Consider the following 26,219-nt stretch of genomic DNA (forward strand, 5'->3'; position numbering starts at 1 on the left):
TGAAAGCCATTTTAGATTAGCTGATAGTAACAACCACCAGACAGAGAGAGAATGAGTAATTAACTGTATGTAGAAGAAAGAAACACCCTACTGGATTATGTACCTGCTTTGTATCCAAACACAGCGTTTCTAAGTAAAAGTGTAAATTACATTCTGCATTGCAGATATCCACATGCCAGAAACAAAGAAACATAAATAAAGACAAGATGCTCATAGCGCTGGCAGACCAAGTTTTTAAACCTTCAGGCAACAGGCCATCTTGCTTCCTCAGTGGACAAAATTTAATCCATTTAAACTGTCCCTGAATGGAACTTATCCTATGAATTTCACACAAAACACTAGGCACATCTGTAATGGTCTCCAAGCAACGATTTAGAGACTAGCCAAAGAGCAGCTTACTCTTCTTATGTTTAACTTCTGCAAGCTGGTACTGTTTATTATTCTGATACAGGTGACTGGGCCAATAACACAGGAAAGATTAATTTTTCATGAAAGTTAGGCTATAATTTCTCTGTTAATTTATGAAGAATGAGGGTGGGTGATAGAAAATAGTATGCAGACACAAGGAGGATAAGCAGTGCTAGGCTCACTCCAGGGATAACAAGATATAGGAGAAAAAAATCTGTTTCTGGTTAAATCATGGACAGGGCTTAAAACAGTCTGTAAACATCAGTGACCATGTCTGTGCTTGCTACAACTGCCCCTGCAGGGAAGCTTTTTCTCTCCGAGACTGCTCTCCCAGGTCACTCAGGCAATCTCTAAGAGAAGAGGAAAACAAGGGTATAGGGGCCAAGCACACCTTAGAGTGAGAGTTCATGATAGGATCAGTAAGAAGTGTCAGGCATCAAAAGGAGGAGGGGTGGAGGAGCAAGGTTTGAACAACATGTATTTATTCTACATTAAGGCAGTCAAAAGAGCTACTAGAGACAGCTCTGTACCCTCTCATTATTACCAATATTCTGAAAGTGTTTACAGTTAAGCTGTTACATGACACAGCCTGAGTCCAGATGTTACTTCTACTAAAAGCGTGACAAACTTGCCTGACATGGAACATCTGCAAAAACTTCAAAGGCTAAACTAGGATTCTCCAGTGCTGTGTATTTTTAACTTTAAAATAACTTTAAAAACCCTTTAAAAACAAAAGCACCTCTACTCAGAAGACTTGAACTTGCACGTGGACTAGAAACAGGTGATCCCTCTTGGGATGCCCTAATCATGATTTTTGCCTTACATTTACTACTAAAGCAACATTGCTGAATGACTCTGAGATGCTTATTTATAAAATGAAGCTGTTAGACTCAGTGGAGAACCTAAGCTGTGAAAAAGATTTAAAAAAACCCAACCAAAACACAAAAAACCCGCCAAAAAAAAAAAAAAACAACCAAAAAACCACCACCACAAAAGCCCACACAGCTAAAACATTAACCTGCATTCGCTTTTCTTCCTCTTCCCTCTTTTTCCTCTCTTCCTCTTCCTGTTTTCTCTTTGCCTCAATCTCAGATTTCCTATTACAAAAGAGGAGGAGGAAATGCAAACGTGTTATTACAATGTAAGTCAACAAGAGATAGGAAAGCATCTTCCATAAAACTGAATGGTAATCCAGAAGTCACTATAATCCTGATGACAGGACACTATGTGCAAAGTCAAGAAACTTTCCAAGTCCATCTGCCCTTTCAGCTGCATCATATAATTTTTTTCATACTCTATTCTGACTACATTTACCTTATAAATCACTAGGAAAGGAAACGTTTCAACACTGCATAGCACACCAGGAGTACAATCCAAGTGGCTCTCTTCAAGCATAGGCATAGTAAAAACAATCTCATTGAAGTGCCTTTCCTATTTTCTTCTCATTCTATAACGAGTAATTTATTCAAGACTCACAGACGTCTTTCCTCTTCTTCCTTCCTTCGTTGTTGTTCTTCCTCTTCACGTCTCTTTCTTTCTTTTTCCATTTCCTCCTGGATGCGCCGTAGCCTCTCTGCTTCCTCCTCTTGCTGTTTCTTCTTTTGCAGTGCACTCAGGAGTTGCTCTGAGCTTCTAACTAGAGCATCATATTCTTTCTGTATCTGTTCCCTAGTCATTATAGTGGTCTGCAAAATGAAATAATAAGAGGGGATTATATTCTTTTACATTTTTACCTCACTTTTAAAAAATGTATAGTGAAAAAATATTAAGTGAAATGAGAGCACTAAGCAGTACAATTAAATTATATATACAGTTCAGGGTGGGGGAGCTTGAGCTCGTCCTTCCCTTCCTTCTTAAAATCCCAAAGACCCATTACTCTCCTCTCTCATATAAAACCACACAAAGTAACCCCAATTTTATCACAGAAGTTCAACATGACTTCTCTTTAAAACATGCCTTCATTTTTCAAACCTTGCAGTTGTAACCAGCAGAAATTAATTTTTACCGAGCTAAGATGAAAACTAAGGCCCTCCTATGTCATAGCGAAGAGTAGTTTCTCTTACTATGTGTGCTAGCACTCAGAAAAAGTATTGGACTGTGCTGTGACTTTTTTTAGTCACAAGCATTAGTAGCAAGTAACAGGTTGAAAATACTTAAAACAATAGCCTTTGCTACATGTGTTTTCAAACCTCACCGATAGCTACAATTTAATTTCATTTTACAATTCACATTGATGGATACTAATAAACCTGCGATATGGGGTGTTTGCTGACCTTTTCTGGGGGTGTATCATGACGATAATCAAATTATCTTCTTTTTATTAAAAAGAGAACTGTAAGTTTTACTCTATTATCTTTTCGACTGTGATTTTAAATAGAAAAATCTCAATACGGTACACTGAGAAAGCTATAACATCGCATGAAACAAATTTTCAGCACAACGTCTTCTAACGTTAATAAATCCCAGTGTGCTTTCATTTTGTCTGTGTGCTCTTATGGTAAGACACTGAGAACTATAGACCCTGAAGCATAATCAGTAAGCTGAATTCTCTTTACTACCCAAGTCTGAAATACCTCATAACTGGAATGTAAATCTCTTCACTCTGAGATAAACGCTTGAACGTTTCAGCCCTGACTAATTTAAAACATTGCTAATATGCATTATTCCAATAATAAAAGCAACGAGCAAATTATTAACAACACGTCGCACAATATCAACATGCATTTTTGCTTTAAATTCTCCAGTGCCAGTTTTAAAACACAGATAATAATACCAAAGTCTAGATGTATATATTCCATTTCAGGATTCACTTCAGTTACTTTCACAAATAACTTTAAACAGGATTTACCCAGTGTCTCTGAAAGTTAAGACCTCTATATAAAAATGTCTTTTCTATTAAGAAAAATATATTGGCCTTCTATTTTAGGCTAAATTTTTTAAAAGATTCCAGCAATAAGAAACTATTTCTCTAATTATTACCATACCTTAATTTTGGTCATTGAAGCATCAATAGAATACTCCAGTTCCTTGACCTGCTTGCTTGTCTCCGCCTTCCCCTCCTTTAGAGCACTTACTACTTCATTAAATTTATCAAGTCTCTTCTTCAGGGTACGCACTTTTATCAGGCCATCAATGCTGTGAAGGTAAGACACTTCATTTGTATCTTGAGATTTATTTTTTTTTTTTTACAAGGTGATATTTTACAAACTACCACTAATCACTCACATTAAAGAGGTAGATAGGGGAGCCAAGTTACACTTTTTGATAAAACTCACCTTCTTTTTTTGAAATTCAAACATTATCACATGAAGTAACTAAGCAATGGAGCCTTTTGCAAATAACAATTAAAACTGATTAGCAGACAGTGAGTCAAAATGAAAAAACTCATTTTTATTTTGAGAATTAATGTGTGTTGTTGGGGTTTTTTTTCCAGTAACACATCATTAGTATCCACAAGAGGATTTTGACTGGAATGGATAAAGGTTGAGTTGTGCCACTTACTCAAAGAGCAACTGAATGAGATAAAACTTAATTATGCAGCAGGGAACCCAGCCATTAGACCCCAAAAGGGGAAGAAAAAAAAAAAGTCTAGAAAATAAGAGTCTAGGAAAACTTGGAGCTTTTTAAAGAACTAATACTGAAGGCCACATATACAAGGTTACAACTCTGCAAAGACAGGCTTCCTAGACAGAAATCACTGAACTGGCATTCAGAAAAACACCACACAAAAAGGAGAAACTAAATCAAATCATTAAAGATGAGTATAGAACAGCTTAAAAATACAGGAATATGGTCAGAAATGCCAAGGTGCAAAATGAAACACAACTATCAAAGGATATAAAAGAAATCATTTTACAAGAACACCATTATTAAAGAACAGAGTCAGTTCTCTATCAAAGAACAAAAAGGTGTCAGCAGAGCTTAATAAGTGAAAGGTTTCTTCCATCAGTATTGCATGTGGTCAGATTAAAACTAATGGAATTATTAATTTCAAGAGAAGACAAGACAGACAGAACACACAATTATTTTTAAGATAAAAAAGAAAGAAGGCCTATAAAGGAAGGTGTGAAAGGGTAAAGGACAAAAATTAATGAGCTTAAATTTCATTTAGAGAGTCTTAACTAAGGATTTCTAATAACTAGGCTAACACTGAAGGATTTTATGAACAAAGAGCTAAACAAACATCTCTTAGGAAGGGTTCAGATTTAGTCTATTCATCCTTGGGAAAGAGAGGAGGAACACAGCATCTCTCAAAATCTCTTTCAGTCATACTTAGCATCATCCTATGACTTCAGATATATTTAATTAAACATAGTAAGTCTCTTCTTTACATTCACAAGAAAATATTATTAAAAATCCATTTTCTTCAAGTAAGGAATATCCTCTTACCGTGGTTTGTGCTTTCTCTTGCAAAGCCACATACGAATAGTCTTTTGTATTTTAATGCAGGCACTGGCTCGATATTTTATCTTATTTTTCACTGTAAACATACAGAAGATACTGAGTCTCAATGGTTTATACAATTTAACACATCTCCTTTATTACTCACACACTTGATGGCTCAAAACTGTACGCAGACTGCATGTGCTTGAGGGCTAGGTCTGTATCGGAACCACAACACTTAATACACAGCAGACAACAGAATTCACAGTCCTGAGCGAGGCATAGAGGCTCCCTCACAAAACGAACAGGAAAAATTAAGCATGTGCACACTCACACACATGCACTCCAGCCTCCAGATTCAGAGACATCTGTAACCTCAGTGAAAAGGCACCGGACCTAGCAAGAAGGAAATGCTCAGCTCAAAGTCTACTAGACTTAGGTGATCACAAAGATGAACTCTACTTTCCGTGTATCTATTTCAGCTTTATTCTGGGGATAAAATTAGGTTCCAGTTTCCCATAAGACACACAAAAAAGTAAGACACACCAAACCAGCATATTATTTCCCTGGGTTCCTTTTTTTTGGACACAGTGACAGACTTTCTGTCCTACCTTTCTGAAAAGATACACTAACCAACATAAATTTCTAGGTCAAAAACATGCTTTCTGCATTACAATTTCTGATGTCTGAATACTATGTGACAAGAATTCACAAATTCTATTTGCCTCAGTATAAACAGCAACAAATACTATCCGATCAGTGACAGATGCCAATGTCACAACTGTGCTGGCCCAAATTCACAGCCATAAGGCATGAGGCCTTCATACGTTTCTACCCCATCTTAATGTATACGTTCTACCCTCTGTCTTTTTATAGATCCCTGACGTCCTGCATCAGACCTTTTCCCATCTCACGGACGTCTTTACTGGAACACCCAACAAGCACCTATCTCTATTCCACACTGCCTCAATTCCTACTCTGCCCAGTAAACTGGGCAGGCCAAGCACTTTCAAACTGCGTTTTAATAGTGATAGGCGTTTACTGCTGATCAGCAGTAAATCCTGGAGTGGAGATGTTGGCCCCATAATTCACATCAGTGCTTCCAAACACGCAGTTTCTGTCTAGAGATGACAACCTCTGGGCAGACATTTCCCAGAACTAAATGACTCCGTGTTGTCAGCTGAGAGTTGAACTACTGTTCTTTCCTGTTGATGTAGAAGTCTGCAAGTCTAGAACCCTGTAGAAGTCTAGAACCCTGCAAGATCTGTGATAGATAGTTATTTCTGTGCAAGGGTCTACCCAGGCTTCAGTAAGCACCCAAGCAGACTGGATACGGGAGATTGGTGGTGGGCTGTATGTTCCATTTTTAAAAGCCTCTGCTCGAAGACCCCCTAGAGGTACCTAACATAAAGTATATAAAAAAAAAAAAAAATCTCACCAACCTTGAAAGCAATTACTCAAACTTTAGTATGTAACCATCTGCTATTCATGGCCTTAGTCACATTGCAGGATAATGATAATTGCTTTTCTATATTTTTAACAAACATTTTAATTTAAGAAAACAGAAAATACATACATTTAATCACTGAGAGCGAACACCATTGCACTTTTTTCCAACGACTGCAGATAAGCCAGCGATTCACTCGTTTAACTAGCTCTGCTAAGTGATCCGGATCAGACTTCATTATCTGATCAAACTCTGCAAACTAAAGAGATAAATAAAAAAAGTTTTACAAATCAGGAGAACAGAAAATGTTAGACATTATTATTTAAATGCATGTTGAGTTATAAAGGTAAAATATTTTTAACATAAACTGTATGTCATTGTATCAGCTTTCAATTAATTCAAGTGAGCAAGTATGTCTGGCATCGCTTTATTCTTTAATGATAACAGAAATGACTACTGGGGGGTTTTGTTTGTTTTCTGGGCTTTTTTTTTTTTTTGTTTAATTGATGTGCAACACTTGTCATTTTGAATAATCCAAGCACTTATTAACCACTAAATATATTTATTGCCAAAATTTTTAAGCAGTAATTGTTTGTGTACGCTTACTCTGTCCTTTTTTAACTTTTGTATAAGAGTCCAACTAAAGGTAACCTTTTCTGAAAATCCTGCACTTCTACTTTTCGGTAATTATGACAGCAAGGACATTCATCTGGGACTACAAAAATTTTCCTTTCTAGTCACAACAGCTCCCTAACTTGACCCCCTTTCTCTGCATAGCAACGCCAATGCTCAGAATCGCAGAAAGATATTTCAGTTATAAATAGATTTTACTAGAAAATATTTTTCCTTTGCTCTGAATTGTTCTTTTTATTAGTCAAGAAAAATCTTAAGTGACTGGTAGAATGTCTAGGAATAAAAACATTGCATTAGGAATACAGCAGTATTAGCAACCGTGAAACCAATTATATCAGGTTGGTCTGGGTTTTTTTCCTATAGAAAATGAACAGTATTTACAAAAAACCCTAGGCAATTTTATTTAAGTTGGCTGCACTTTTAGCAATGTGTTGAGCAATGCCACTAAAGCTCCCTTCCAACCCAAATTATTCTAAGATTCACATTCATGAACTCCAAGAGAAACACTACCTTGCCGGGTCTAAAAAACACCTTGGTTAACCCAAATTTGTAATCATTTTCATTCAGTCCCAAGGCTTTAAATAGTGCCTGAAACACAGAAAACAATTAGGATTATATTCTGCCTCCTTCAAAAAAAAAAAAAAAAAAGTTAAAAAACCCACAAAAACCCCTACCCACAATATGTTTTGTGTCCTGGATGAAGAAGAATTAATTTCTTTCTTACCTTGCAAAAAAGCCTAGGATCCAGACGAGCCAATTTGTCGGGCAAGTATTTCTTGTACATATTATAGAGTTCGTGAAATGAAGCTCGTGAAGGGAAACCACCTTGCATCAAATCCAGAACAGACACCATTCCTAGATTCATCGAAAGACATGCACAAAAGGTATTATCAGTAAAATGAAAAGGAAGCAGTGATTTTTGTGATAACCAGTAGTTTATGACATAAGCCTCAAAGGCATTGCTCACACTAAACCACAAAGTTCAGCTGGGACTTGATCCAGCCTCTACTATTTCTTGATTATGTAAGCATTCACAAAAAGTTAATATTGAACAGATGAAAAGAGTACATACAATTTTCTCCTTATTTGAGAGGTAAGTAACATCCAATCATGCTGAGGATTTTTTTCTAATATTTCTTCTAAATATTTTTTTTTCTTTTTATCAGACTTGACATTTTCATTTTTAAAGAAAAATAACCAAAAAACTATACAATGCCCAGCGAGGCTTTTATTTTCATCATGATATTTGCGATATGTAGTACAGATGCAGCGTCCAATACACACACAGTGCTAGAACATTTAGCGTACTTGCAGTAATAGGTATAAGCTGCTAAACTGTAATTTTAATGTCCCGAATACTGTTACTACATTATAGCTCCAAGGACATCAGTAAAGCACAGACACAAAGTCAATAAAAGGGTCAAGCAGCACAGGCCATGCCCGTTTTTGCCCACTGCTTTACATAACCCTATCAACAGATTTTGCACCTAAGATTTTACGTTAGCCCTTCACTTGTGGTTCCTGTCTTTAAACTTAATCTTTCACATATTTCCCTTCAATGGAAATTTGATTTGTTTACACTAACTCTTTCTTTTTCAAAAAAGATTTTATAGCATTACATCTTGTTTTTTTAACTTTACATATTATAACTTTGTTTTACTAGATTAAGCTTCATTTACTGTTGCTAAAGTAAGCACATAAAGAAAAGTGAGCTCGTAAGACTACTGTAAAGCATTGCTGTTGTTGGGGGGGATGTTAATTTGTTATTTTTTTCCTCTCTAACATTCCAAATGCACTTAATCTGAAGAGACCTACTGCTAATGATGTTAATGGAAATTCTAATTGCTGAAAAGTTGTTAAGCTTTTGTGAGGATAACATGACATATTAAACATGTGGACTTGTCAAAATATCAGATGCAGAACCTCGAAGTATCTTTACTACAAATAGAGAAAAAATTAAGCACAAGCTACTGAAAGCATAGTAAGGGGAAAAAATAAATACTGCAGTACTTTGATGAACAAACACCCTGTGAAGAATGACAATACTAGCACCCTAATTCCCAAGCACGTGCTTCCTTTCACTGTTCAGTGAGGCATAAGTAAAACGCTAATAGTCTTTCTTTAAAATAAAGCTGTAAAATTGGAAAGAAGAATGAAAATGCAGCAATCCAACCTGTCGTATATAAAGCAACCAGAAAAACTACGCTGAAGTGTCCTTGTCGGAAGTTCAGCTCCAAATCAAACTAACAATGGTATAAAGAAATTTTGAAAAAGTAAATCAAGACAATTCAACTCTACCAATAGTACATATAAAATCAAAAAACACAAGTGTGTTCCAATTATTAGATATCTCAGCTAATACTGACTGCCTCTAAATGCATACAGGAGTGTTGAGCACTTCAACTGCCACAGTAATTTAAAGGAATTCTACTGTTCTGGACTGATCTGCAGCCCTATTAACACTGTGGGCAAAACAGACAGATGGCATTCAGCTCCAGATCAGGAAATCCAAATTTATGTACCAATAAATGGCTACGTGGCTTCTGACATATGCAGCTGGTGTCTGAACTCTCATTATAATCAATGGAAAAACAGTCAACAGAAATGACATCAACTCTTCTTGCAAAGAGGAGACCTTATGGCTGTTCAGATGAATTATTTCTAGGGTTCTATCGACTAAAATGAGAGTTAAGTTACTAAGAATCTAAATAACTGCTCACAAGATAAAATAAGCTACCTTCTAGAAAGCAACAGTTCAAGCAAGGAAATATCGCTTCCATCTCACATATTTCAAACTTAGGTCAATCTATAATGCCCAAAATAATAAACAGAGGGAAAAATATCAGAGGCATGCATTACCTGAACACTGAAGCTGAGAGAGGATCTGTCCTCCTTCAAACTGGTGATTTGTCATCTTCAAATTAGGTTTGATACAGCGAATAAAGCTAGACCCCTGTTACCGAAACAAGAAGTTAGCAGAATCTACACGTTTTTAAACCTCCTGAAATAATAGTTATTTAAGAATTATGGCTGAAAAAAAAAAAAAAGATACAAAATAATAATATTCTAAAAAAGAAATGCTGACGTTCTTTTTCTCTCATATATCAAGTTTGCACTCTAGCCTTGGCCTTGATGTAACTGATCTCAATGCTCAAGCTATTAATTGGATCCTCAACTTCTGGGTTTTCACCCAACTGTTCTTCTTAATGTTAGTACAAAATAATTATGATTTGGCAGTCTAGATTTTACTATTCTCATTATCATCTACAGTCACATCACCTAAATGCCTCAGTCCTCCAGAGTTCCCATCTGTGAACATTCTAACAGCCTCCTGACGTTGGAATCGTGCCAGATGAACTTGACTTTCCTTTCTTCTAACTTTTACCTTGTACAGTTTCTTCTGGCTCATGGCTTAACTCTGCCTTCCCCCGTGTTGGCCGTCTCTGCTCCTCTCATCACCACGTGTGCTATCTCTACAATTTTGACCGCTGCTTTCTCTGATCATTTCACATTCATTAAGAATGACATTTTTGCAAAACACCATCATATTATTCAGACTTTCTCATAACAGGCGTCTGCTAATGATAACCCACCTTATATACTAAAACAAAATTGGGACTGAGAAAACATAATATTACTCCTGGTTTGCAGTGTTTTTTCTCTTTTTCCATCTCTCAGCTGAGAGTGAGAGAGCAACTGCCAAGGGAGCTCTACGTTAACACTACATCCTCAGTCATGGGTTAGATAAACTCAGAGCACAGCAAGTCTGGCCGCATACTTTTTCCCTGGACTAGGTCTCAGTTCCAGAGCGTTCTGTGTGAAAGATCATCTTTCTTTCAGACCAGCCTCATGAGTACAGTAAAATCTTAATGTCGGCTACACTGCAGCACCTGTCCTATTTGTTTCTCATGTTTTTCAGTTTTTCACCCCTTTTTCTTGACAGAGCATAACCTCGTATCTAGAATTGGTTAGACCTAGATCATGTGTTCAAGAGAAACAAGAATGTGTTCCTACAAATACCAGTTCTAAAAAAAAAAAAAAAAAATGGGTGTATGTTCAACTACATGGAGAGTTCCACAAACTATCAAATTACATCAGCTAAATTACAAAAATACCCATTGGGGAAATCAGGTTCTTTGACCATCATTAAACATCATTTTATGACCATCATAAAACAGAAATTAAAATGAAATTACCTGCCTTACTTCTAAATAAATCTCTAAATCTTTTGCAAATTAGTCATCAATGATAACCAGTGAATGGAGGGAAGTAAGAGTGACAAAAAAGGAGACTACAGCCCAGGCAGATTTCATATTGTTTACTCAAAATGTGTAATGTTAATTCTAGAACTATTTTTTTAAAGGTAGTGTTTTTTTTTTTAAAGTAACTCAATAATGATCACCTGCATAGCAAGATGTTTCAAAAGTGCCATATAATGAAAGCAATTATTTATCGCTTTTATTGTAAGCCATATTGTTAAGATAATCAATTACGACTTATGTCAGAAAATTATGAACCTGCGTCTGTACATATACTTACAGTACTGTGAAGCTTCTCCAGAAGCAAATTTAACTGAGTCTGTAAAAGAAAACAGATATTTCAAGGGTCTTACCATGACAACTACAGAAATATACACACAGAATAGTGGTACAGCATTACTGCATGCATGTTCATTGTTAGTACATCAAACAAAATTGATAAATCAAACATTCACAAGTTTTAACAGACAAATCATGCAAGTGTGCATGAATGGTCCTGAGGAAACTGCTTGAGTTTAATTGTGCAACAATACTGAATGGACTAGTTAGTTACCACAATATAGTTATCGAAAAAAAGTGCAAGCCCATTTTGGAAAATAAAGGAAGTAATGGCTATGCAATAGAATTATAAAGAAAATGAGACTGATCAGCAATAATTTTAAAAAATTACACTGAAAATCTCTGAAAGCCCAAATTTAATCTATAACAAATCTATATTTGTATGTTAAATAGTTAACACAGAAAACACATATGCTCAGGGTTTTCTTGTTTGGTTTTTTTTTTTTAAGCTAAGTCAACATTTTGGTCAATGAACTTGCATAATCTATTTCTAATTCCAAACTTGCAATTTTTTAATTCTCTGTTGATGACAGACTATAATTTTAAAATCACATTTACTGAGGCTGGATTTAAACATACTCTGATGAGAAAAGATCACAGTTCTATGATTATTTGGGGGCAAGTATATAAGATCACCAGAGACTTAAGGCTGTCAGGGAAAATGAGTTACAGTTGCTACTGAATGTAATTGGTAGGGACTTAAAATAATCCAGAACCACATCAGGGAAACAAACTTTACAGATGTGTCTGTTTTACCACATATATTACTACTGTGACAGCCTTTCTAGTTCACTAGTAAGCATTTACTAGTAAGCATTAAGTACATAGACTGAAGTAAGACAAAATTCTGTATGTCCTAACATACTCTTCATTTTCTGTACTTGAACCAAAATTGAAACGATCTGACTTTTGACTATTTTTTTTAACCAGATCTTTCTTTTTATTTTAACCTTGAATCCACCAAACCGAATTTGTATGGGCAATATGCATCACCTAGCTGCCAGTCATTCTTCCAGTGGATAAAATTGGTTTCAGTTTTTTTAACTTACCATGCATACCGTTAGAAAGAAAGAAAGGAGTGTCACAAGAGGCATGACAAACACTAATAACCTCCTGCTCAGTTCTCACTTACACACACTCTCTATATCTACTTGAATACAATCTCTATGCTTTCTTAAATTAGAAATGCTTAATTTTGGAGGAGACAGCCTAATTTCCATCAACAAAACACGTTTCGGTTAAAGGAAAAATACCCCTTCCTTATGCTCTGTGATTTGACAAGAAATAAGCCAGAGCCATTCTCAGGTAAATTTCACTAATGAAACGATCATATGAATAAAACATTGCTAAAACTACTGCTCTTTGAATTATGACAATTTAATCCATCATTACCGTATTAAGGTAAAATTATCCCAAAGATTCATGAACAGATCTGATGAACTAATTAATCATTATTTCCTCAACTAGTTTATGTGAATTAATTTTAATTACTTATAAGGAAGGGATGTGTGAAGGATTTCATACAGAGAAGTCCCCGCAACATCATCTAATAATTGATGTAATTAGAAGAATTTGAGACAGACTTACATACTGATACACTAAGAATTCTTATTCTTAGAGAGATGAAATTTCTACTAAGATAATAGAACTGATTTTGATGTCAACTGAAGTGAAATTTTCAAGGCTATTAGTGTTCATCAGCAGCACATGTTGTGTCTGGGAAGGTAATACTAAATGAATTACTGGAAGTAACACATACATTCAAAATGCCATGAAACTTGAAAACATCGAAAGAATTAGACTGATGGGCCAGATCCAAAGAGGACTTTAGTCATGTTCTAGGTGCAGAGATGAACACCGAAGTCCAAACAGCAACCCAAAAAGTTCCCTACTCAATTGCTGCTTAACTTAAAAAATGCCACCCTTTTTACTTCAGCCTTCCTTGGACAATGTCCACATCTATTGGATGTGGGGTGCTAAATCCAAGAGGAATTCAGAACTCAGATGGAAACGTAAATTATCTCAAAGACCCCACAGTTGGTTTTATTTTGAAAATGCAGTTATAAAAAAAAAAAAAAACAATGGATCCTAGCTTCACCTACAACAAACTCATGGTTGCAGGGCTTGCTTAGGAGATGGCTTATCTGTATGTAACTCCATTTTTCAGTCTGCTTCTGATAATGTATTTTATATTAAACCAATTGCACAGTTTAATTCTACAACCCTATATAAATAAGGAGGAGGAGGAGGAAATAATCGTCAGAGCAAAACTCAAGAAAGCAGGCTACCCAAATCCCAGTAAAATACCAAAGCCACTACCTTACAAGTCAGGCTCTGTCTCCTACTCTTCCCGGCCTCATCAAAATTTAATTGTTGGCTACATAACAACCTATCTCCAGAAGGGTATAAGGAGAAACCCCTATGTCAACCTGACCAATAACTGGGTGCTACAGGAAATATCGTAGACTTAAAACACTGAATACAGTATAGACCTGAAGCATAATACTGTTGCTATACATAAAGCAAGTGCTGCTACCATATCCATCCTCTTCTTCATTTTTAGAGAACAGTTCTAAATACTAACCACAAGACACAATTATGCAAGAAGAAATTTATCTTGCAGTCACAATTCAGCACTTAGCCTTGACATGGAGCAGAAATGCAGAAACGCTCCTCTGCTATTGGCAGTGCCCCACTCTACAAGAAGGTTTTTGGGTTGTCTAAGATACCTGCTTTCCCCAGGGACTGCATAAGGAGTCTAGCTAGGAACGTGATGTGGGGTTTTAGGTGCCCTAGGTAAGGTAGGTAAAGGAGCACACCAAAAACGTTGTGGCACTTGACTTGAAGGCATACAAATCCTTCATTGGATCTGGCCCAGTTGTCTTGAGAAGAGCTCTTGCTGAAATTGCAGCAGCTCTACCAACAGTAAATCCATGAGTTTGAAAAATTTACCTGCAGCCCAGGGTTGTGCCTGCTTTTCATCTCTTAATTCCCCTATAGTTCTCTTTCTAGCCATCCTGCGCTGGAATAGACCAGCTAAAATAAAACTGCTGAATGAGAAAAGGATGCAGAAAACATTTGGAGAAGACAAGGTTTGAAGGTCAGCTTTACAACAAGCAGAAGAAAGGAGAAAATGAGGAGAAGCATCAGATTCAGGTATTGAGAAAGGAAACATTCACCACAATGAACATCTTTCTGTGAAAGCCATGACAATATTTTAGAAGAGGAAAAACAGTGGTTAGGTTAGGTATTGAATTTTGAGAACGGCAAACTGTAGCCAATTGAGACATCGTGTAGAATGCACAATTAAGACAGGATAGAAGAACACCTTTTGTCACCTTTAGAACCCCTTAAAGTCCCCAGAGTCCAAATTTAGATCTCAAGATTTTAAACCTTTTGAATAAAGACTTCCATGTGGCTTTGCAAAATTCTAACTTAAAAATTACTGTATAAACTGTGTGAGGACTATTATGAAACATCTTTTTGACAGAAACACATAGCACATAGCTTGAATATACTGGTTTCTTATAATTCAATAGAAAAAAGGTCTATTTAACAAAATAGTCTTTGTATGAATCTCAAGTTACCACTACTTCTCCCAACCTTAGGTTCTACTTATTTCAGGTAACTTAAAAGTGGCATATCTTACAAGAAGATAAGATTCTTTGCTGTATTATGTTACCTTGAATTTGTTTCCCACACTGATGAAACTAAGTTTCCCAGCTTTTTGTTTGGGGTCCTTGTTGTTGTTAGTGTTAGATTCAAACAGCTGTCGAACAAACTTGTCCTTGGATTCACATATAAGAGATTCAAGGGACATGTGCAAAGCATCATTGTTTTTTTCCACGAATTGCATCTGAAAAGAAAATCCAAAGAAATAGCAGCACATTTGTTTCACTGCGCTAGGTATTTAAGTCTTAAAGAAATTTAAAAAAAACAACGCTATATACTTAATTCAAAACCCAGCAAGAATATGTGGGGTAAATATTCAGGTATTTCATATTCTTACATGAATGATTCTACTGCTAGTAGAAATGGAAAACAAAGTATAAAACGTGATTTTTAATATAACAGAACAGTGACTGCATACAACGATAAGAACGCTTCCAAAAAGTTACTCTTAATTCTAACAATACTTATATATCACATATTATACTCCTCTCCCCAAGATGCAACTGTCTCTTGATGTAAGATTTTCAGTACATCATGAATCAATATAATTAATATTGACACTGTTACCTATAGATTTATAACAAACTCTTACACTACTCTACTGTGATATACGCACAATATTAGTTTCAAAGCTATGAAATATCAGCTTTTGAATTTCTGTTCTGATGAAAGGAAGTTTTGTTATTTAACCTATGAAAGACATAAAACGCAAAGTGTAAAAAAAAAAAATTAGTTTTGCATAAGTAAAATTACCGTCTCATAGCATACTGCTCCTGCAAAATGTCGGATAATAAAGCCTTCATCATCTCTGATATTTCTGTGGACAGCCAATTTAGACTTTCTAGGAATCTGGAATTAAAAAGTTGAATTACAAAGAATTACACTGGAGAGCAAGGAAAAGTTTATTCTTAAAACATCACCACGATTCTGCCAGGAGCACGAAGTGTTAAAAATAACATTTCCTGCAGTACAATTGTGATGACCACTGCCATTCCCTTTACAACCAAGATATTCCAAAAATCTATTTTTATTCTTATTCACGCCCCTAGACACTTCATATTCAAAATAAAAGTCACGAGGAGTGCTAACACGAGCTAGTTGATTTTCTTTTTGCCTTTAATCAACGATTGCTATACCATTCACTGCACAGCTGATTAATAGCCTTGTCATATGAATAGGATTAAATAGAAGCTTAAAATATGTTTTTAGATGCTATATTTTAAAAGGCAACTACCTAGTTGATCGTACACATACCAAAAAAATGTTTCCTTGCACAGCAATCCAGTGAAGCAAGATTAAGTGGAAACTTAGATGGATGACAATTTTATTTGGCTCCCTTTGTTTGCATTCTTTCATCAGAGACCTAACTTTTTTGGTTGGCTTTTTGGGTTTTTGGTTTGGTTTTTTTTGCATTTCAACAGAAGTCACGTACATAAATTGTAATAATTTACATTAATCTTCCACACGGTGTTGTATGTGAAAGAATTAACAATGTAAAGGTTTTCCTTGTGTGTTCCCTATTTTCATCTCTGAAGTACTATCCAGACACTCCATGTGAGTCAGATATTCTCCAAAGCAAGTAATTTTTCAAAGGAACAACAAAATATTTCATCTGATACTAAATAATCTAAATTAATATGTGTTTTTATTTCCTCTTCATGCATTACATGGTAACAAACTTCAAATGTAAGTGAAGAATATGGCTTTAGTTTCAGCAGGATATTAGAACTGCTAGAAGACTTAAGCCTCCAGTGAACTTTTCAAAAAACCCAATAACCAAACTTGTCCTTAACAAAAGAATATGGATTGTGCAGACTGGTGTGGTATGAGATTTCTTAGGAAAGGTTTTCATTAAATTGAAGTGTTTCTATCAACCGTTCCAAGAACTGTTTTATTAAAACAAGACAGCAAAAATAAACCTACAGAGAGTCTGAAATGGTCCTTGTGTTTTTGGTGCACAACTGAAGTAAAATGCTGGTCACTTGGTTGGGGAAGACGATTTTCTTCATCCAAAATATCCAGTACACCTATTAACTTTGCTTCAATCAAATCTATTAATAGAAAAAAATAAGTTTACAAAAATTTAATATATAACCTTATATCAGAGCTGAACGTTACAAGTTTAAAATGCTACTGATCTGATTCTGAATAACAGTATCTGGGCAAAGCTGTTAAAACAAAATGCAAAAAATTGCAAATTAACTCTGCTTATCTGAATTGTTGATTTAATTGATATCCTACACATACCAAATTCTAACTCTAACACAAAGAACATGAGGGGAAAAAAGATCAGGCATGGACTGTTTGATTTTTACTCTGGGCCTCAAGTTGAATTTAGTCATCTAATTCCCAAAAGGTCCCTAAATGTTTCTGTGGTACAACTAAAAGTCTCTATGGGATAATTGCTTATATTGTTGGGGGGGGGGGGGTTTAAAGCTTTTCATCCATGTTTCACCACATGTCAAAACTAAAAGCATGCAAAGGTACATATGTCCATTCACAACAGGATCCAGGAAGAAAAATGAAATTGTTTTAAGAAGGCAGATCAGACTTGAGCATACAGCAGTGGTGCCACAACTTTTTACAAGCGTATTGCCTTGCCCTCTCACATACACAAAAGCCTTTGAAAGCTAACACAGAAATTCATCCTCTTGAAACTATTAGACACAAGAATTTTGCAGCTTTTAAAACTTTCTTGTATTATCTACAAAACTGTTCTTCTAAGAGAAATTTTTACTACGTGCTTTTTTTCTGTGGAAAGGAAGAAATTACTAATGCTTGTACTGCAGCAATGCCTGTGAACTCTTACAACAGATTGTAAACAGTATGAGGCTATATACAAAGCACAAAGACAACCCCAATCTAAAGAATTTATGCTTATAAATTCTGAATACGCTAATTCAGCTACAGAGATGACTACCATTCCATCAAAACATTCTAACATACTAATGACCGTCTCTAAGTTTCTTCCATAGTGTTAAAAAATCATCCATGTCAACATAATAGCCCTCTCTTTTGTGACAGTTAATATTTCTACATGTTCACTGCAGTCACTGGCCTAGTCTAGCACCTTAAATAAAATGGTATTTTGACAGAAACTAACATTATTTTTCTCACCCACTTCAAAAGGCAGTAGAAAATCCTTTTTTCCTGACTATGCAAGAACAGAAAATAGGCATACATGCCATGGCTTAACTAAGCTATAATTTTTATTAACTTATCTAAGAATGAAGAAACGTGTCAAATCTGTGGTGGGGTGTAATATGTTGGTTGAAATGGGAAAAGGGGTCATGACTGAGGGATTGCTACTTGTATTCTTAGGTAAGCTGCCCAAACCTTTTCTATGGGAGGAAAAGGCAACAACTTGGCAACAGTCTCCACAACCTGACCCATTTTCTCACTAAGTCAGAGAGAGACCTTTTCTTCCAATAGGCACCAGGGAATCCCATTTGATACTGAGATATGTTTCAAAAAACACATGCATCGGGGAGGAAGCGACCCTTTTTAAAGAAACATGACAGTCTCTAAACTATAACAACTGGGAACAGGCTCAGGCTCATATACACATTACTAAACACATTATTAAAAATGTCACCTATTTCCTGTTGCTATGCTTTTGTTCCCTCCTCCAAATACCTTCCTGTTGCTTTTTCACAAGAGGACTAAGAGGTTTGCTTGACAGGAGTTGTCTTTAGTTAAATCAGAGTTAGTGACTGTACAGTCCTATCTGACAAAGTGAAAACCTCTTCAGCAGAGCTACAGAAACTCAGAAGAACCAAACATATTACAACATATGTTGAATTCTGTCACTCTGAATCCTCTGCTCAACCAGGACTGACTAGTTGCCATAAGCAAATTACTGTAAGTGCTAAAGCAAGATGAACTTTTGTTCATTAAAGCCTCTGGTGTATCAGTCTGTGGAAGCCTAAAAGCAGCAGTAACATTTACAGCCTGTTGCCTATAGTTCATTTTGTTTATTTGCTCATTGGCTCAAAAAAGGTGGGGAGAATAGGATGGGATTTTTTTTTTTTTTTAATTCATGGAATATTTTTCTCCAGACACCCTCACACCCTTCTTCGCTTTATTTACCCTATTTAGGTGTTTGAATTAGTTTCCTAGCAAAAATTTCTTTTCCAAGTCCCAGTTGTAGTTATTACACACTACAGGACAACATGGCTCTATTACCAACCAGACCCGGAATGTTATACAAAGCTGGAAGAATTCACAAGGTTGCAACAGTTGTTAAAAACATAAAATTACTAGGGCTATGTGGATTTTGCCTCTTCTGCTTGAAGCTTTTTTTCTCCATGACACTAACGAATGGCTTGCCATTTCAAGAAGTACATACCTATACAGTCCTGATTATCTACATAGCGCACTTCATTAACCCCCAGGCCTTCTTTTTGGTAAAGTTCTTGCTCCTTTTAAAAAAAAAAAAAAAAAAAAAAAAAAAAAAAAAAAAAAACAAACAAACGTAATTGAAAAGAGAAACCACCACTCACCGTATTATTTTTTTTACCCACCAAAACCAGTTTTTTAAATAAACATGAAGACATTTTTAAACACAGCATGAATCAACACATATTTTAGAATTTCCTTCCACAGCTTAATATATTCCAACTTCACCTCCTTAATGATAGGCCCATGCAATTAGATATGCCCGTTAGGTATGAGATAGTGTTCAGTATCTGGATGCCTCATTTTAATGAATGGTGAAAAAGAAGAAGAAAAAAGATTGTTGGTTTTCAAAAAGCCATATTCTTTTATAGCACAACCAGATATCACACAGTAGGAAAACAATTTGTCAACTCACTTTTTTTTAAACTAAGCATAATGTGCAATATTATGGAAAGCAGTGCTTAAGTATCTCTTTACTAAAAAAATGAATCCTCAAATATAACTTTAAATATAACATACCTCTTTCAGAATCCTTTCATTAAAAAACTGCTGCAGTTTTTCATTACAGTAATTAATACAGAATTGTTCAAAACTGTTGTGTTCAAAGTATTCTGAAAAACAGAAGTTAAACTTCTATGAAAAACCAGTGCTCCAAGAATTTATATTACATAGTAAGAAAATATCACAGAATCACAGAAGAAAGAAAAAGCTTCACAGTGCTAATATTTAAAGATGTGTTCAGATCCATATCTGCTTCTTTCAGTAAAATAAAAGCTCTTAAAATTTTTCAAGTTGTACATAAGACAGATACAAAAACACTGCGGTAGATCATATTTCTAAGACAAATAACAGACAATTATATCTGGCAGCAAACCAAAGCAAGATGCTAACATACAGTGAAACTGTACCAATACATTCTCACGCAATCATGTCACAACAGGCTGGCACAGGACATCGTAGCTCTAGAGACCTGAAAACCAAAGGTTTCCTTTTTTACTGTTCTCAGACCACCTTAGCAGGGCTAGAGCACACCAGAAAACATGCCCTATTCTGAACCTCAGTGAGTCAAACAGGACAAAAGCTTTACAGGAATCATCAACACCCATGACTTCCGGGGAGCAACCAGGAGCCTGAAGTCCAACTCTAACAGAACTATCCATCCTCTAGGAAACAGTATCTTAATTCAGACACTTCGTTTGGCTGTCTATCAGTATGCAGTGATGCTCTCAGGACTGAATGGGAAAACAGCAGGCACATGCAATATCTTTCCTAGTTTTACTGGGTGGACACAGTAAGATTCCATTCCAAATTTTTAGTTCTTCAAAATCTGTGTCTGTGGAGACATTGCAGGAATCTGAAACCATTCCAAAGATGCCTAGTTTCACACTAAGGCTTGTTAGTGTTACTAGGTCATCAGGAGAAGCTCTAGACCTCTACATTCTTGTATCTCAGGAAAACAAGGCTTTATCTGCTCTCATGATATCTTCTTAAACCCTCGTAATCTACTCCAGCCACCACCAACAAAAAGAAAACCCTCCCACACTTCATTACAGAATTTATCACTGAATCTTTGGTGACAGCAACAGACAACCAGAAAATTAATTATTTTTTGAAGTATACTTACCAAAACCAGCGATATCTAGAACACCAATGAAAAAAGAAGAAGTCTCAAATGGGAAACACTGGTTTACCCTGTTCACTACATGGTCAAACAGATGACTATACACTGTTTTAGCCAAGGCATCACGAGCATTGTTTGCTTGTTCCACTTTCAAAGGTACCCTAAAAAACAAAATACGGATATTATTTTTCAGAATTCCTTGCTCTGAAATACTGAGATTAGATCCTAAACTTAAAAAGAGCCTTTCCAATTATTGTAAATGAGGACAAAAAAACCTGAGCTCTAGGCCCAGGTAGGAAACAATCTTGCCAAGTCAGACTAACTATCCTACATGTAAAAAGAAAGAATAACGTTTCACTATCCTCAGTAGAAGTGGTGTGTAGATGTTTTCATACATGTTTTTTTAGATAATTAGAAACTATATAATTGGCAGAGAAAGATATTTAAAATATATACATTCCCACCTACAAAAAAAATTTTAACTACTTATTTATGAGCTGCCAAATTACAATAAAACTCATAGTTCAGTTTAGTTGTGTCATCTTTGTCCTTATGCTTTCATAACGACTGTAACTACAATTACAAGGCTGCACGTTAATCAGTAAAAAAAATTTAAAAAAAATAGATAAGGGAGTTCATGGAGAAAGTTAGTTGCAATCCCAAAATAAGGATTCTTTTTAAACCCTGTAAGAAGGGGCCTTTGAAGAGATTAGAATTGATTTATTACAAGCTTATATCCCAGTTTAGCAGTTTAAAAAAAAAAAAAGACAAAAAACCCACACCAATGACAAACATCCCCCCCAAGTCACAACTTCAAAGCCTATGAAATGCATGACAAAACTGTGGAGTATCAGGCAAGTATAACTACATATTTAGCTATACATACAATAACACATGTCTAGCTATTTCTTAAAGTCAGTATGAAAGCACCATGCTTAGAATGCACATATTTCAAAGCACCTTCAACCACCACATTTCCTGGATAAATACATTCTACGATACCTTTTTTTTTTTAATAGGTTTCAGATTAGCGGGTAAGAGTAGCAAAACTGAAAAACAGTTACACTGTACACAGCTGAGGAAGCACCTGTGGAAGACTCCAGAATAAGACAATTCATACAAGGACAAAGCCTTAAGGAAGTGTTTAAGAAACAATGTGAAAGTAGCAGTAAAAATGAACTTTCAACTTTTTGGTATGATTGCAAATTAAACTTAGATCCTAATCACACTTCCAAAGAATTCAAAAGCAAAACCCCACTAATCTGAACAGAATCAGACCAGAACAGAATCAGACTGTCAAAGATAAAAACTCTCCAAAGGATTTTCACTTGTCAGTAAAAAAGTAAATACAAAGGGAAAAAAATTCAATTGAAATACTGATAGCCCCTTGACCAGATAGTATCAAAATTTCATACACGGAAAGACGGCCTACAATTTAGATCAACTATGGGTACACAAAGGCTTTGCACAACACTGTATTCTGACATACAGATATATCCAATCTTAAAGTAAATCAAAGAAAGAGATTTTTAGGGAGAGAGCCTTTGCTAACCAAGCTGATAAAATTTGCAGGGAGGAACAGGAAGAAACAATGTCAAGATTTTTATCACACCAATCCTCTTTGTCATGAAGAATACAGGATGATGGCTGTGTGCCAAAAGCTCTTATGGTTTTTCTAAATATCTCAATCAGCTGGCTTAATAAAACAAACCACTTCTCCCCTTATAACACCCTGTATTACTTCTCTCCATATACCTTGCCTCTCATATCCTGGGACCACCAGAGCTACAATAACAGCTAGTAATAATCAAAGGATTGACTGTCCAGCTAAGGCGGTGGATAACCAGTTATGGAACTTCTTCAATACCCAGCAAACCAACATTTAAAAAATACCTCTTATCTGAACTGTTTAAGTAAGCCCTAAGTACAAGGTTCAAGATGTCACTACTGCAGAACTGCCCTGTCGCCCCCTCCACGTAGTTTCCTGTACACGGGAGTACAAAAAACTGACAGGTCAGAAAAGGAAAACTTAATGCTACACAGCTTACCCATACTGCATCATTTCCTTCACTTCCCAGGATTCACAAGCACTACACTAACTCAAATTTATTATTTCTGTATTTTTTCAAGGATGGTACTTCTGATGCAGAAACGTGAGACTCAAGGAGATCACTTTCTACTGTGACTGGTAAGTCAGGGAACCAGAGATTCCGTTCACTAAGGACACCTGCAGCTACATTACCTTAGATAGTAATTAGCTTTAACACACAATCTTGTCTTCCACTAAGTATCTCCTGACTTATCTTAAGGTAACGAGTACTGACAGAAATCTTCTCTTATAAATAGAAGGAAGGTACCTTTACATTCCATTCTGATACGTTTAAGAGATCAGAATACTAATTCCCACATGTCAGCTGCAGGCCTATTACATAATACAATACACTAAAATCATTTATGTTTTCAATTTATTTTTTAAACAACATGGCAAAAAGCCATACTTCTAGAGCATGTATTTATTAAAATGGCCCTGTTCTTCAAAAATAACAAATCCTACCATTATTAAGTAGAATTCCAGAGACTATTTCCAGAGAAATTCCAATTTCTAAGCTATTTTAAATTTCACAGCATGCAACAGAAACCCATGGAAAGAAAATATAACCCTGCAATGCATTTTCCACAGCTGAAAATACAGAACCACAAAATAATGCTGAAATTGCACTAAGACAGTAGAGATACAGAAGAGCCCTATTACAGAACTGACATTCAGAATGAGTAACTTCTTTCTCATTAATTTGCTTTCCCTCAGCTCCTCCTTTCCTCTGGTTTGCACACTGACAAAGGAATCTCTTTCCTCCTCCTGTTTCTTGTCTGAACAGGAGAAGATATATTTCAGCTACCTGTAAGGAACAGGGAAGAAACTTTTCCAATTTCTAAGCTATTTGGTAAGGCTGCAACAAAAAACCTTGCTTGGTCTTCCCGCTAATTTCTTCAGCAAGGTTTCCAGTGATCCTCAGAGTCTGAGGTCTAGAGGAAAGCACTCCTATGGGCTGTTTATCCTGTGGACAATTCCAAGCAGTCCCCAAACATTTTCCAAAACAAATAAACTGCAATTAAAATATATATAGTTTGCCCATAGTTGACAACAATTAAGGGGGAGAGAGCAGGTGACGCGATACCCAGCAGCTACTCTCATCCAACACAGTTACTGCTTCACCCTACCTAGTGAAAAGTAAAGAATATAAGCAGCACATCTGTAATTTGAGAAAAGCTGGAATTCCAAAACCTGTAGAAAAATATTTTTTTAAAAAAAACCACAATGTTTTTCCAACAGAGGCTTCAGTACTACCACCCAAAAAAATGCATTTTGGTAAAAAACACACTCTGAAAGAAGCTGGATGACCTGGAACAATTAAGTTAAATTTTTCACACTGTAAAATAATTTACTTTGTGATGATGGAGTCCTCTTTGAAAGTCTTCTTGAAAAGGGAGAAACTGAGTAAGAGAGTAGTGCAATGCATTTGCAGTGCATCTACAGTACTGGATTTTGAATGCTAACTCCATGTAAACACACTTTACATAGATGGCAAAAACATCAGCCGACAAGGTGATCATTATGCTATTTTGGGGAGACTAAAAAGGACAGATAAACGTAGTGCAGCTGTCAAGTCTCCCTGGCAGTCCACTGCACATTAGTATTTAATAAAATTCAGAGATAGCATTTAGCATCACCCTCCTACTGTTCCTTGTTGGCTCCATTGTGCCCAGCAGAACAAAGCCTTTGTTATACTCTGAGCACAGTGATTTCAGCTGAGCTATTTATTCACTGTGACCTATTAGGACTCACATGATCTACTCGCACACAAAAGGTCCCTAAGAAATAGAGAGAGAAATGAGTAGCTCTTTGGGTTGCTGGAACAAAATAAAACAATGTACTTGTCAAAACTCTAATATTGATAGCAATCAAATAGTTTCTAAACTACGCTACCATAGAAAAACCTGCTGGCTATTTAATAAATACCTAAAACAGTCCAATCCACTTTCCTTGTACATGCAGTAAGCCGCACCAGAAGATATTAGTGTATTTATTAGCCTATGTTTGCTTTTAGCTGCACAAGTTTAGAAAAGGCTAACAAAAGAGGCTTAATGCATTAATCCTTTGAGATGGTGAAAGGAGTCCTCTAAATTCATTTTTGCCATCCACAAAATAAAACACTGGGGAAAAAATAAGATCCGCTGGCACAAAAACATAGCTCCTTGTGTTTGCAGACTTTTGAAACAACGCCCTGGGCTTATCAGGATAAATATGCTGAACAGAAAACCTTTACAGTCTTAATCCAAAGTGAATTTGAAGCTGTAACAAAAATTGTATTTGTTCTTAAGAAACCTTCCTTGGCAGGGTCACTCGAGATATGATGAAAGGGAAGCAGTATATTTTGATGCACCTTTGCTTTAGTGCTTGATATGTCTCACCAAACATTCTCAAAAGGAAACTATACAGACACGCTTTATCTATATGTTATGCGTACAACAGCCAAAACTAAGCTGTTCTCAGAGGCAGAATCAATAGTTCACTAAGAGCATTTTCCAGTGGGATGCCACCTGAACCTGACATGGATGCCATTGATTCAAACCCCTTCTGCTTCTAGTTAACACTTTCACTAAATAGGAATGAGGAAACTAAGAGCTTTTTCAAAAAACAATCTGATAACACTGAACTAAGAAAGCAGAAAATCTTGGTAACAAGATCAGCATACAAAACTATTTTCACAAATTGAAGATACGATCTAAAAAGCCACAAGACAGATTTCGGTAAAGGGAAGTCTCTGATGATATACTTAGTTAGAATTCAAAAATTCACAGGCAAGATGGAGAATAACCAGGTAAGCAGTGAGTCAAGAGAGAAAGATCAGCAGTTGTAGTGGATCACAAGCTGAATTAAGTCAAAAATGTTACTAACTTTCAAAAACCTGCAATTCTCATACCACCATGTGATATGAGTACCATCTGTATTGTATAATATATAAATTTCTACTCTAATGTTATCTGTAATACTGATAAA

The 26,219-nt window shown here is 35.8% G+C and overlaps 1 protein-coding gene across 4 annotated transcripts in view; it reads right to left on the reverse strand.

Annotated features, from left to right (window-relative positions):
- Positions 1 to 26,219, reverse strand: part of MYO6 (myosin VI) — a 115,994-nt gene that overhangs the window by 20,703 nt on the left and 69,072 nt on the right. For all 4 annotated transcript variants that reach the window (XM_054194098.1, XM_054194100.1, XM_054194099.1 and 1 more), the window contains exons 13-27: positions 21,164 to 21,321; positions 20,059 to 20,150; positions 19,490 to 19,562; positions 17,065 to 17,192; positions 15,895 to 15,990; positions 15,152 to 15,325; positions 11,411 to 11,449; positions 9,731 to 9,824; positions 7,596 to 7,726; positions 7,382 to 7,459; positions 6,368 to 6,497; positions 4,798 to 4,888; positions 3,393 to 3,543; positions 1,885 to 2,093; positions 1,427 to 1,505 (exon numbers count right to left, since the gene is read on the reverse strand). In XM_054194098.1, the coding sequence (XP_054050073.1) occupies positions 1,427 to 1,505; positions 1,885 to 2,093; positions 3,393 to 3,543; positions 4,798 to 4,888; positions 6,368 to 6,497; positions 7,382 to 7,459; positions 7,596 to 7,726; positions 9,731 to 9,824; positions 11,411 to 11,449; positions 15,152 to 15,325; positions 15,895 to 15,990; positions 17,065 to 17,192; positions 19,490 to 19,562; positions 20,059 to 20,150; positions 21,164 to 21,321 (1,723 nt within the window). The remainder of the gene's footprint in view (positions 1 to 1,426; positions 1,506 to 1,884; positions 2,094 to 3,392; positions 3,544 to 4,797; positions 4,889 to 6,367; positions 6,498 to 7,381; positions 7,460 to 7,595; positions 7,727 to 9,730; positions 9,825 to 11,410; positions 11,450 to 15,151; positions 15,326 to 15,894; positions 15,991 to 17,064; positions 17,193 to 19,489; positions 19,563 to 20,058; positions 20,151 to 21,163; positions 21,322 to 26,219) is intronic.

The sequence above is a fragment of the Rissa tridactyla genome, chromosome 3 (assembly GCF_028500815.1).
Source record: "Rissa tridactyla isolate bRisTri1 chromosome 3, bRisTri1.patW.cur.20221130, whole genome shotgun sequence".
Classification (NCBI taxonomy): Eukaryota; Metazoa; Chordata; class Aves; order Charadriiformes; family Laridae; genus Rissa; species Rissa tridactyla.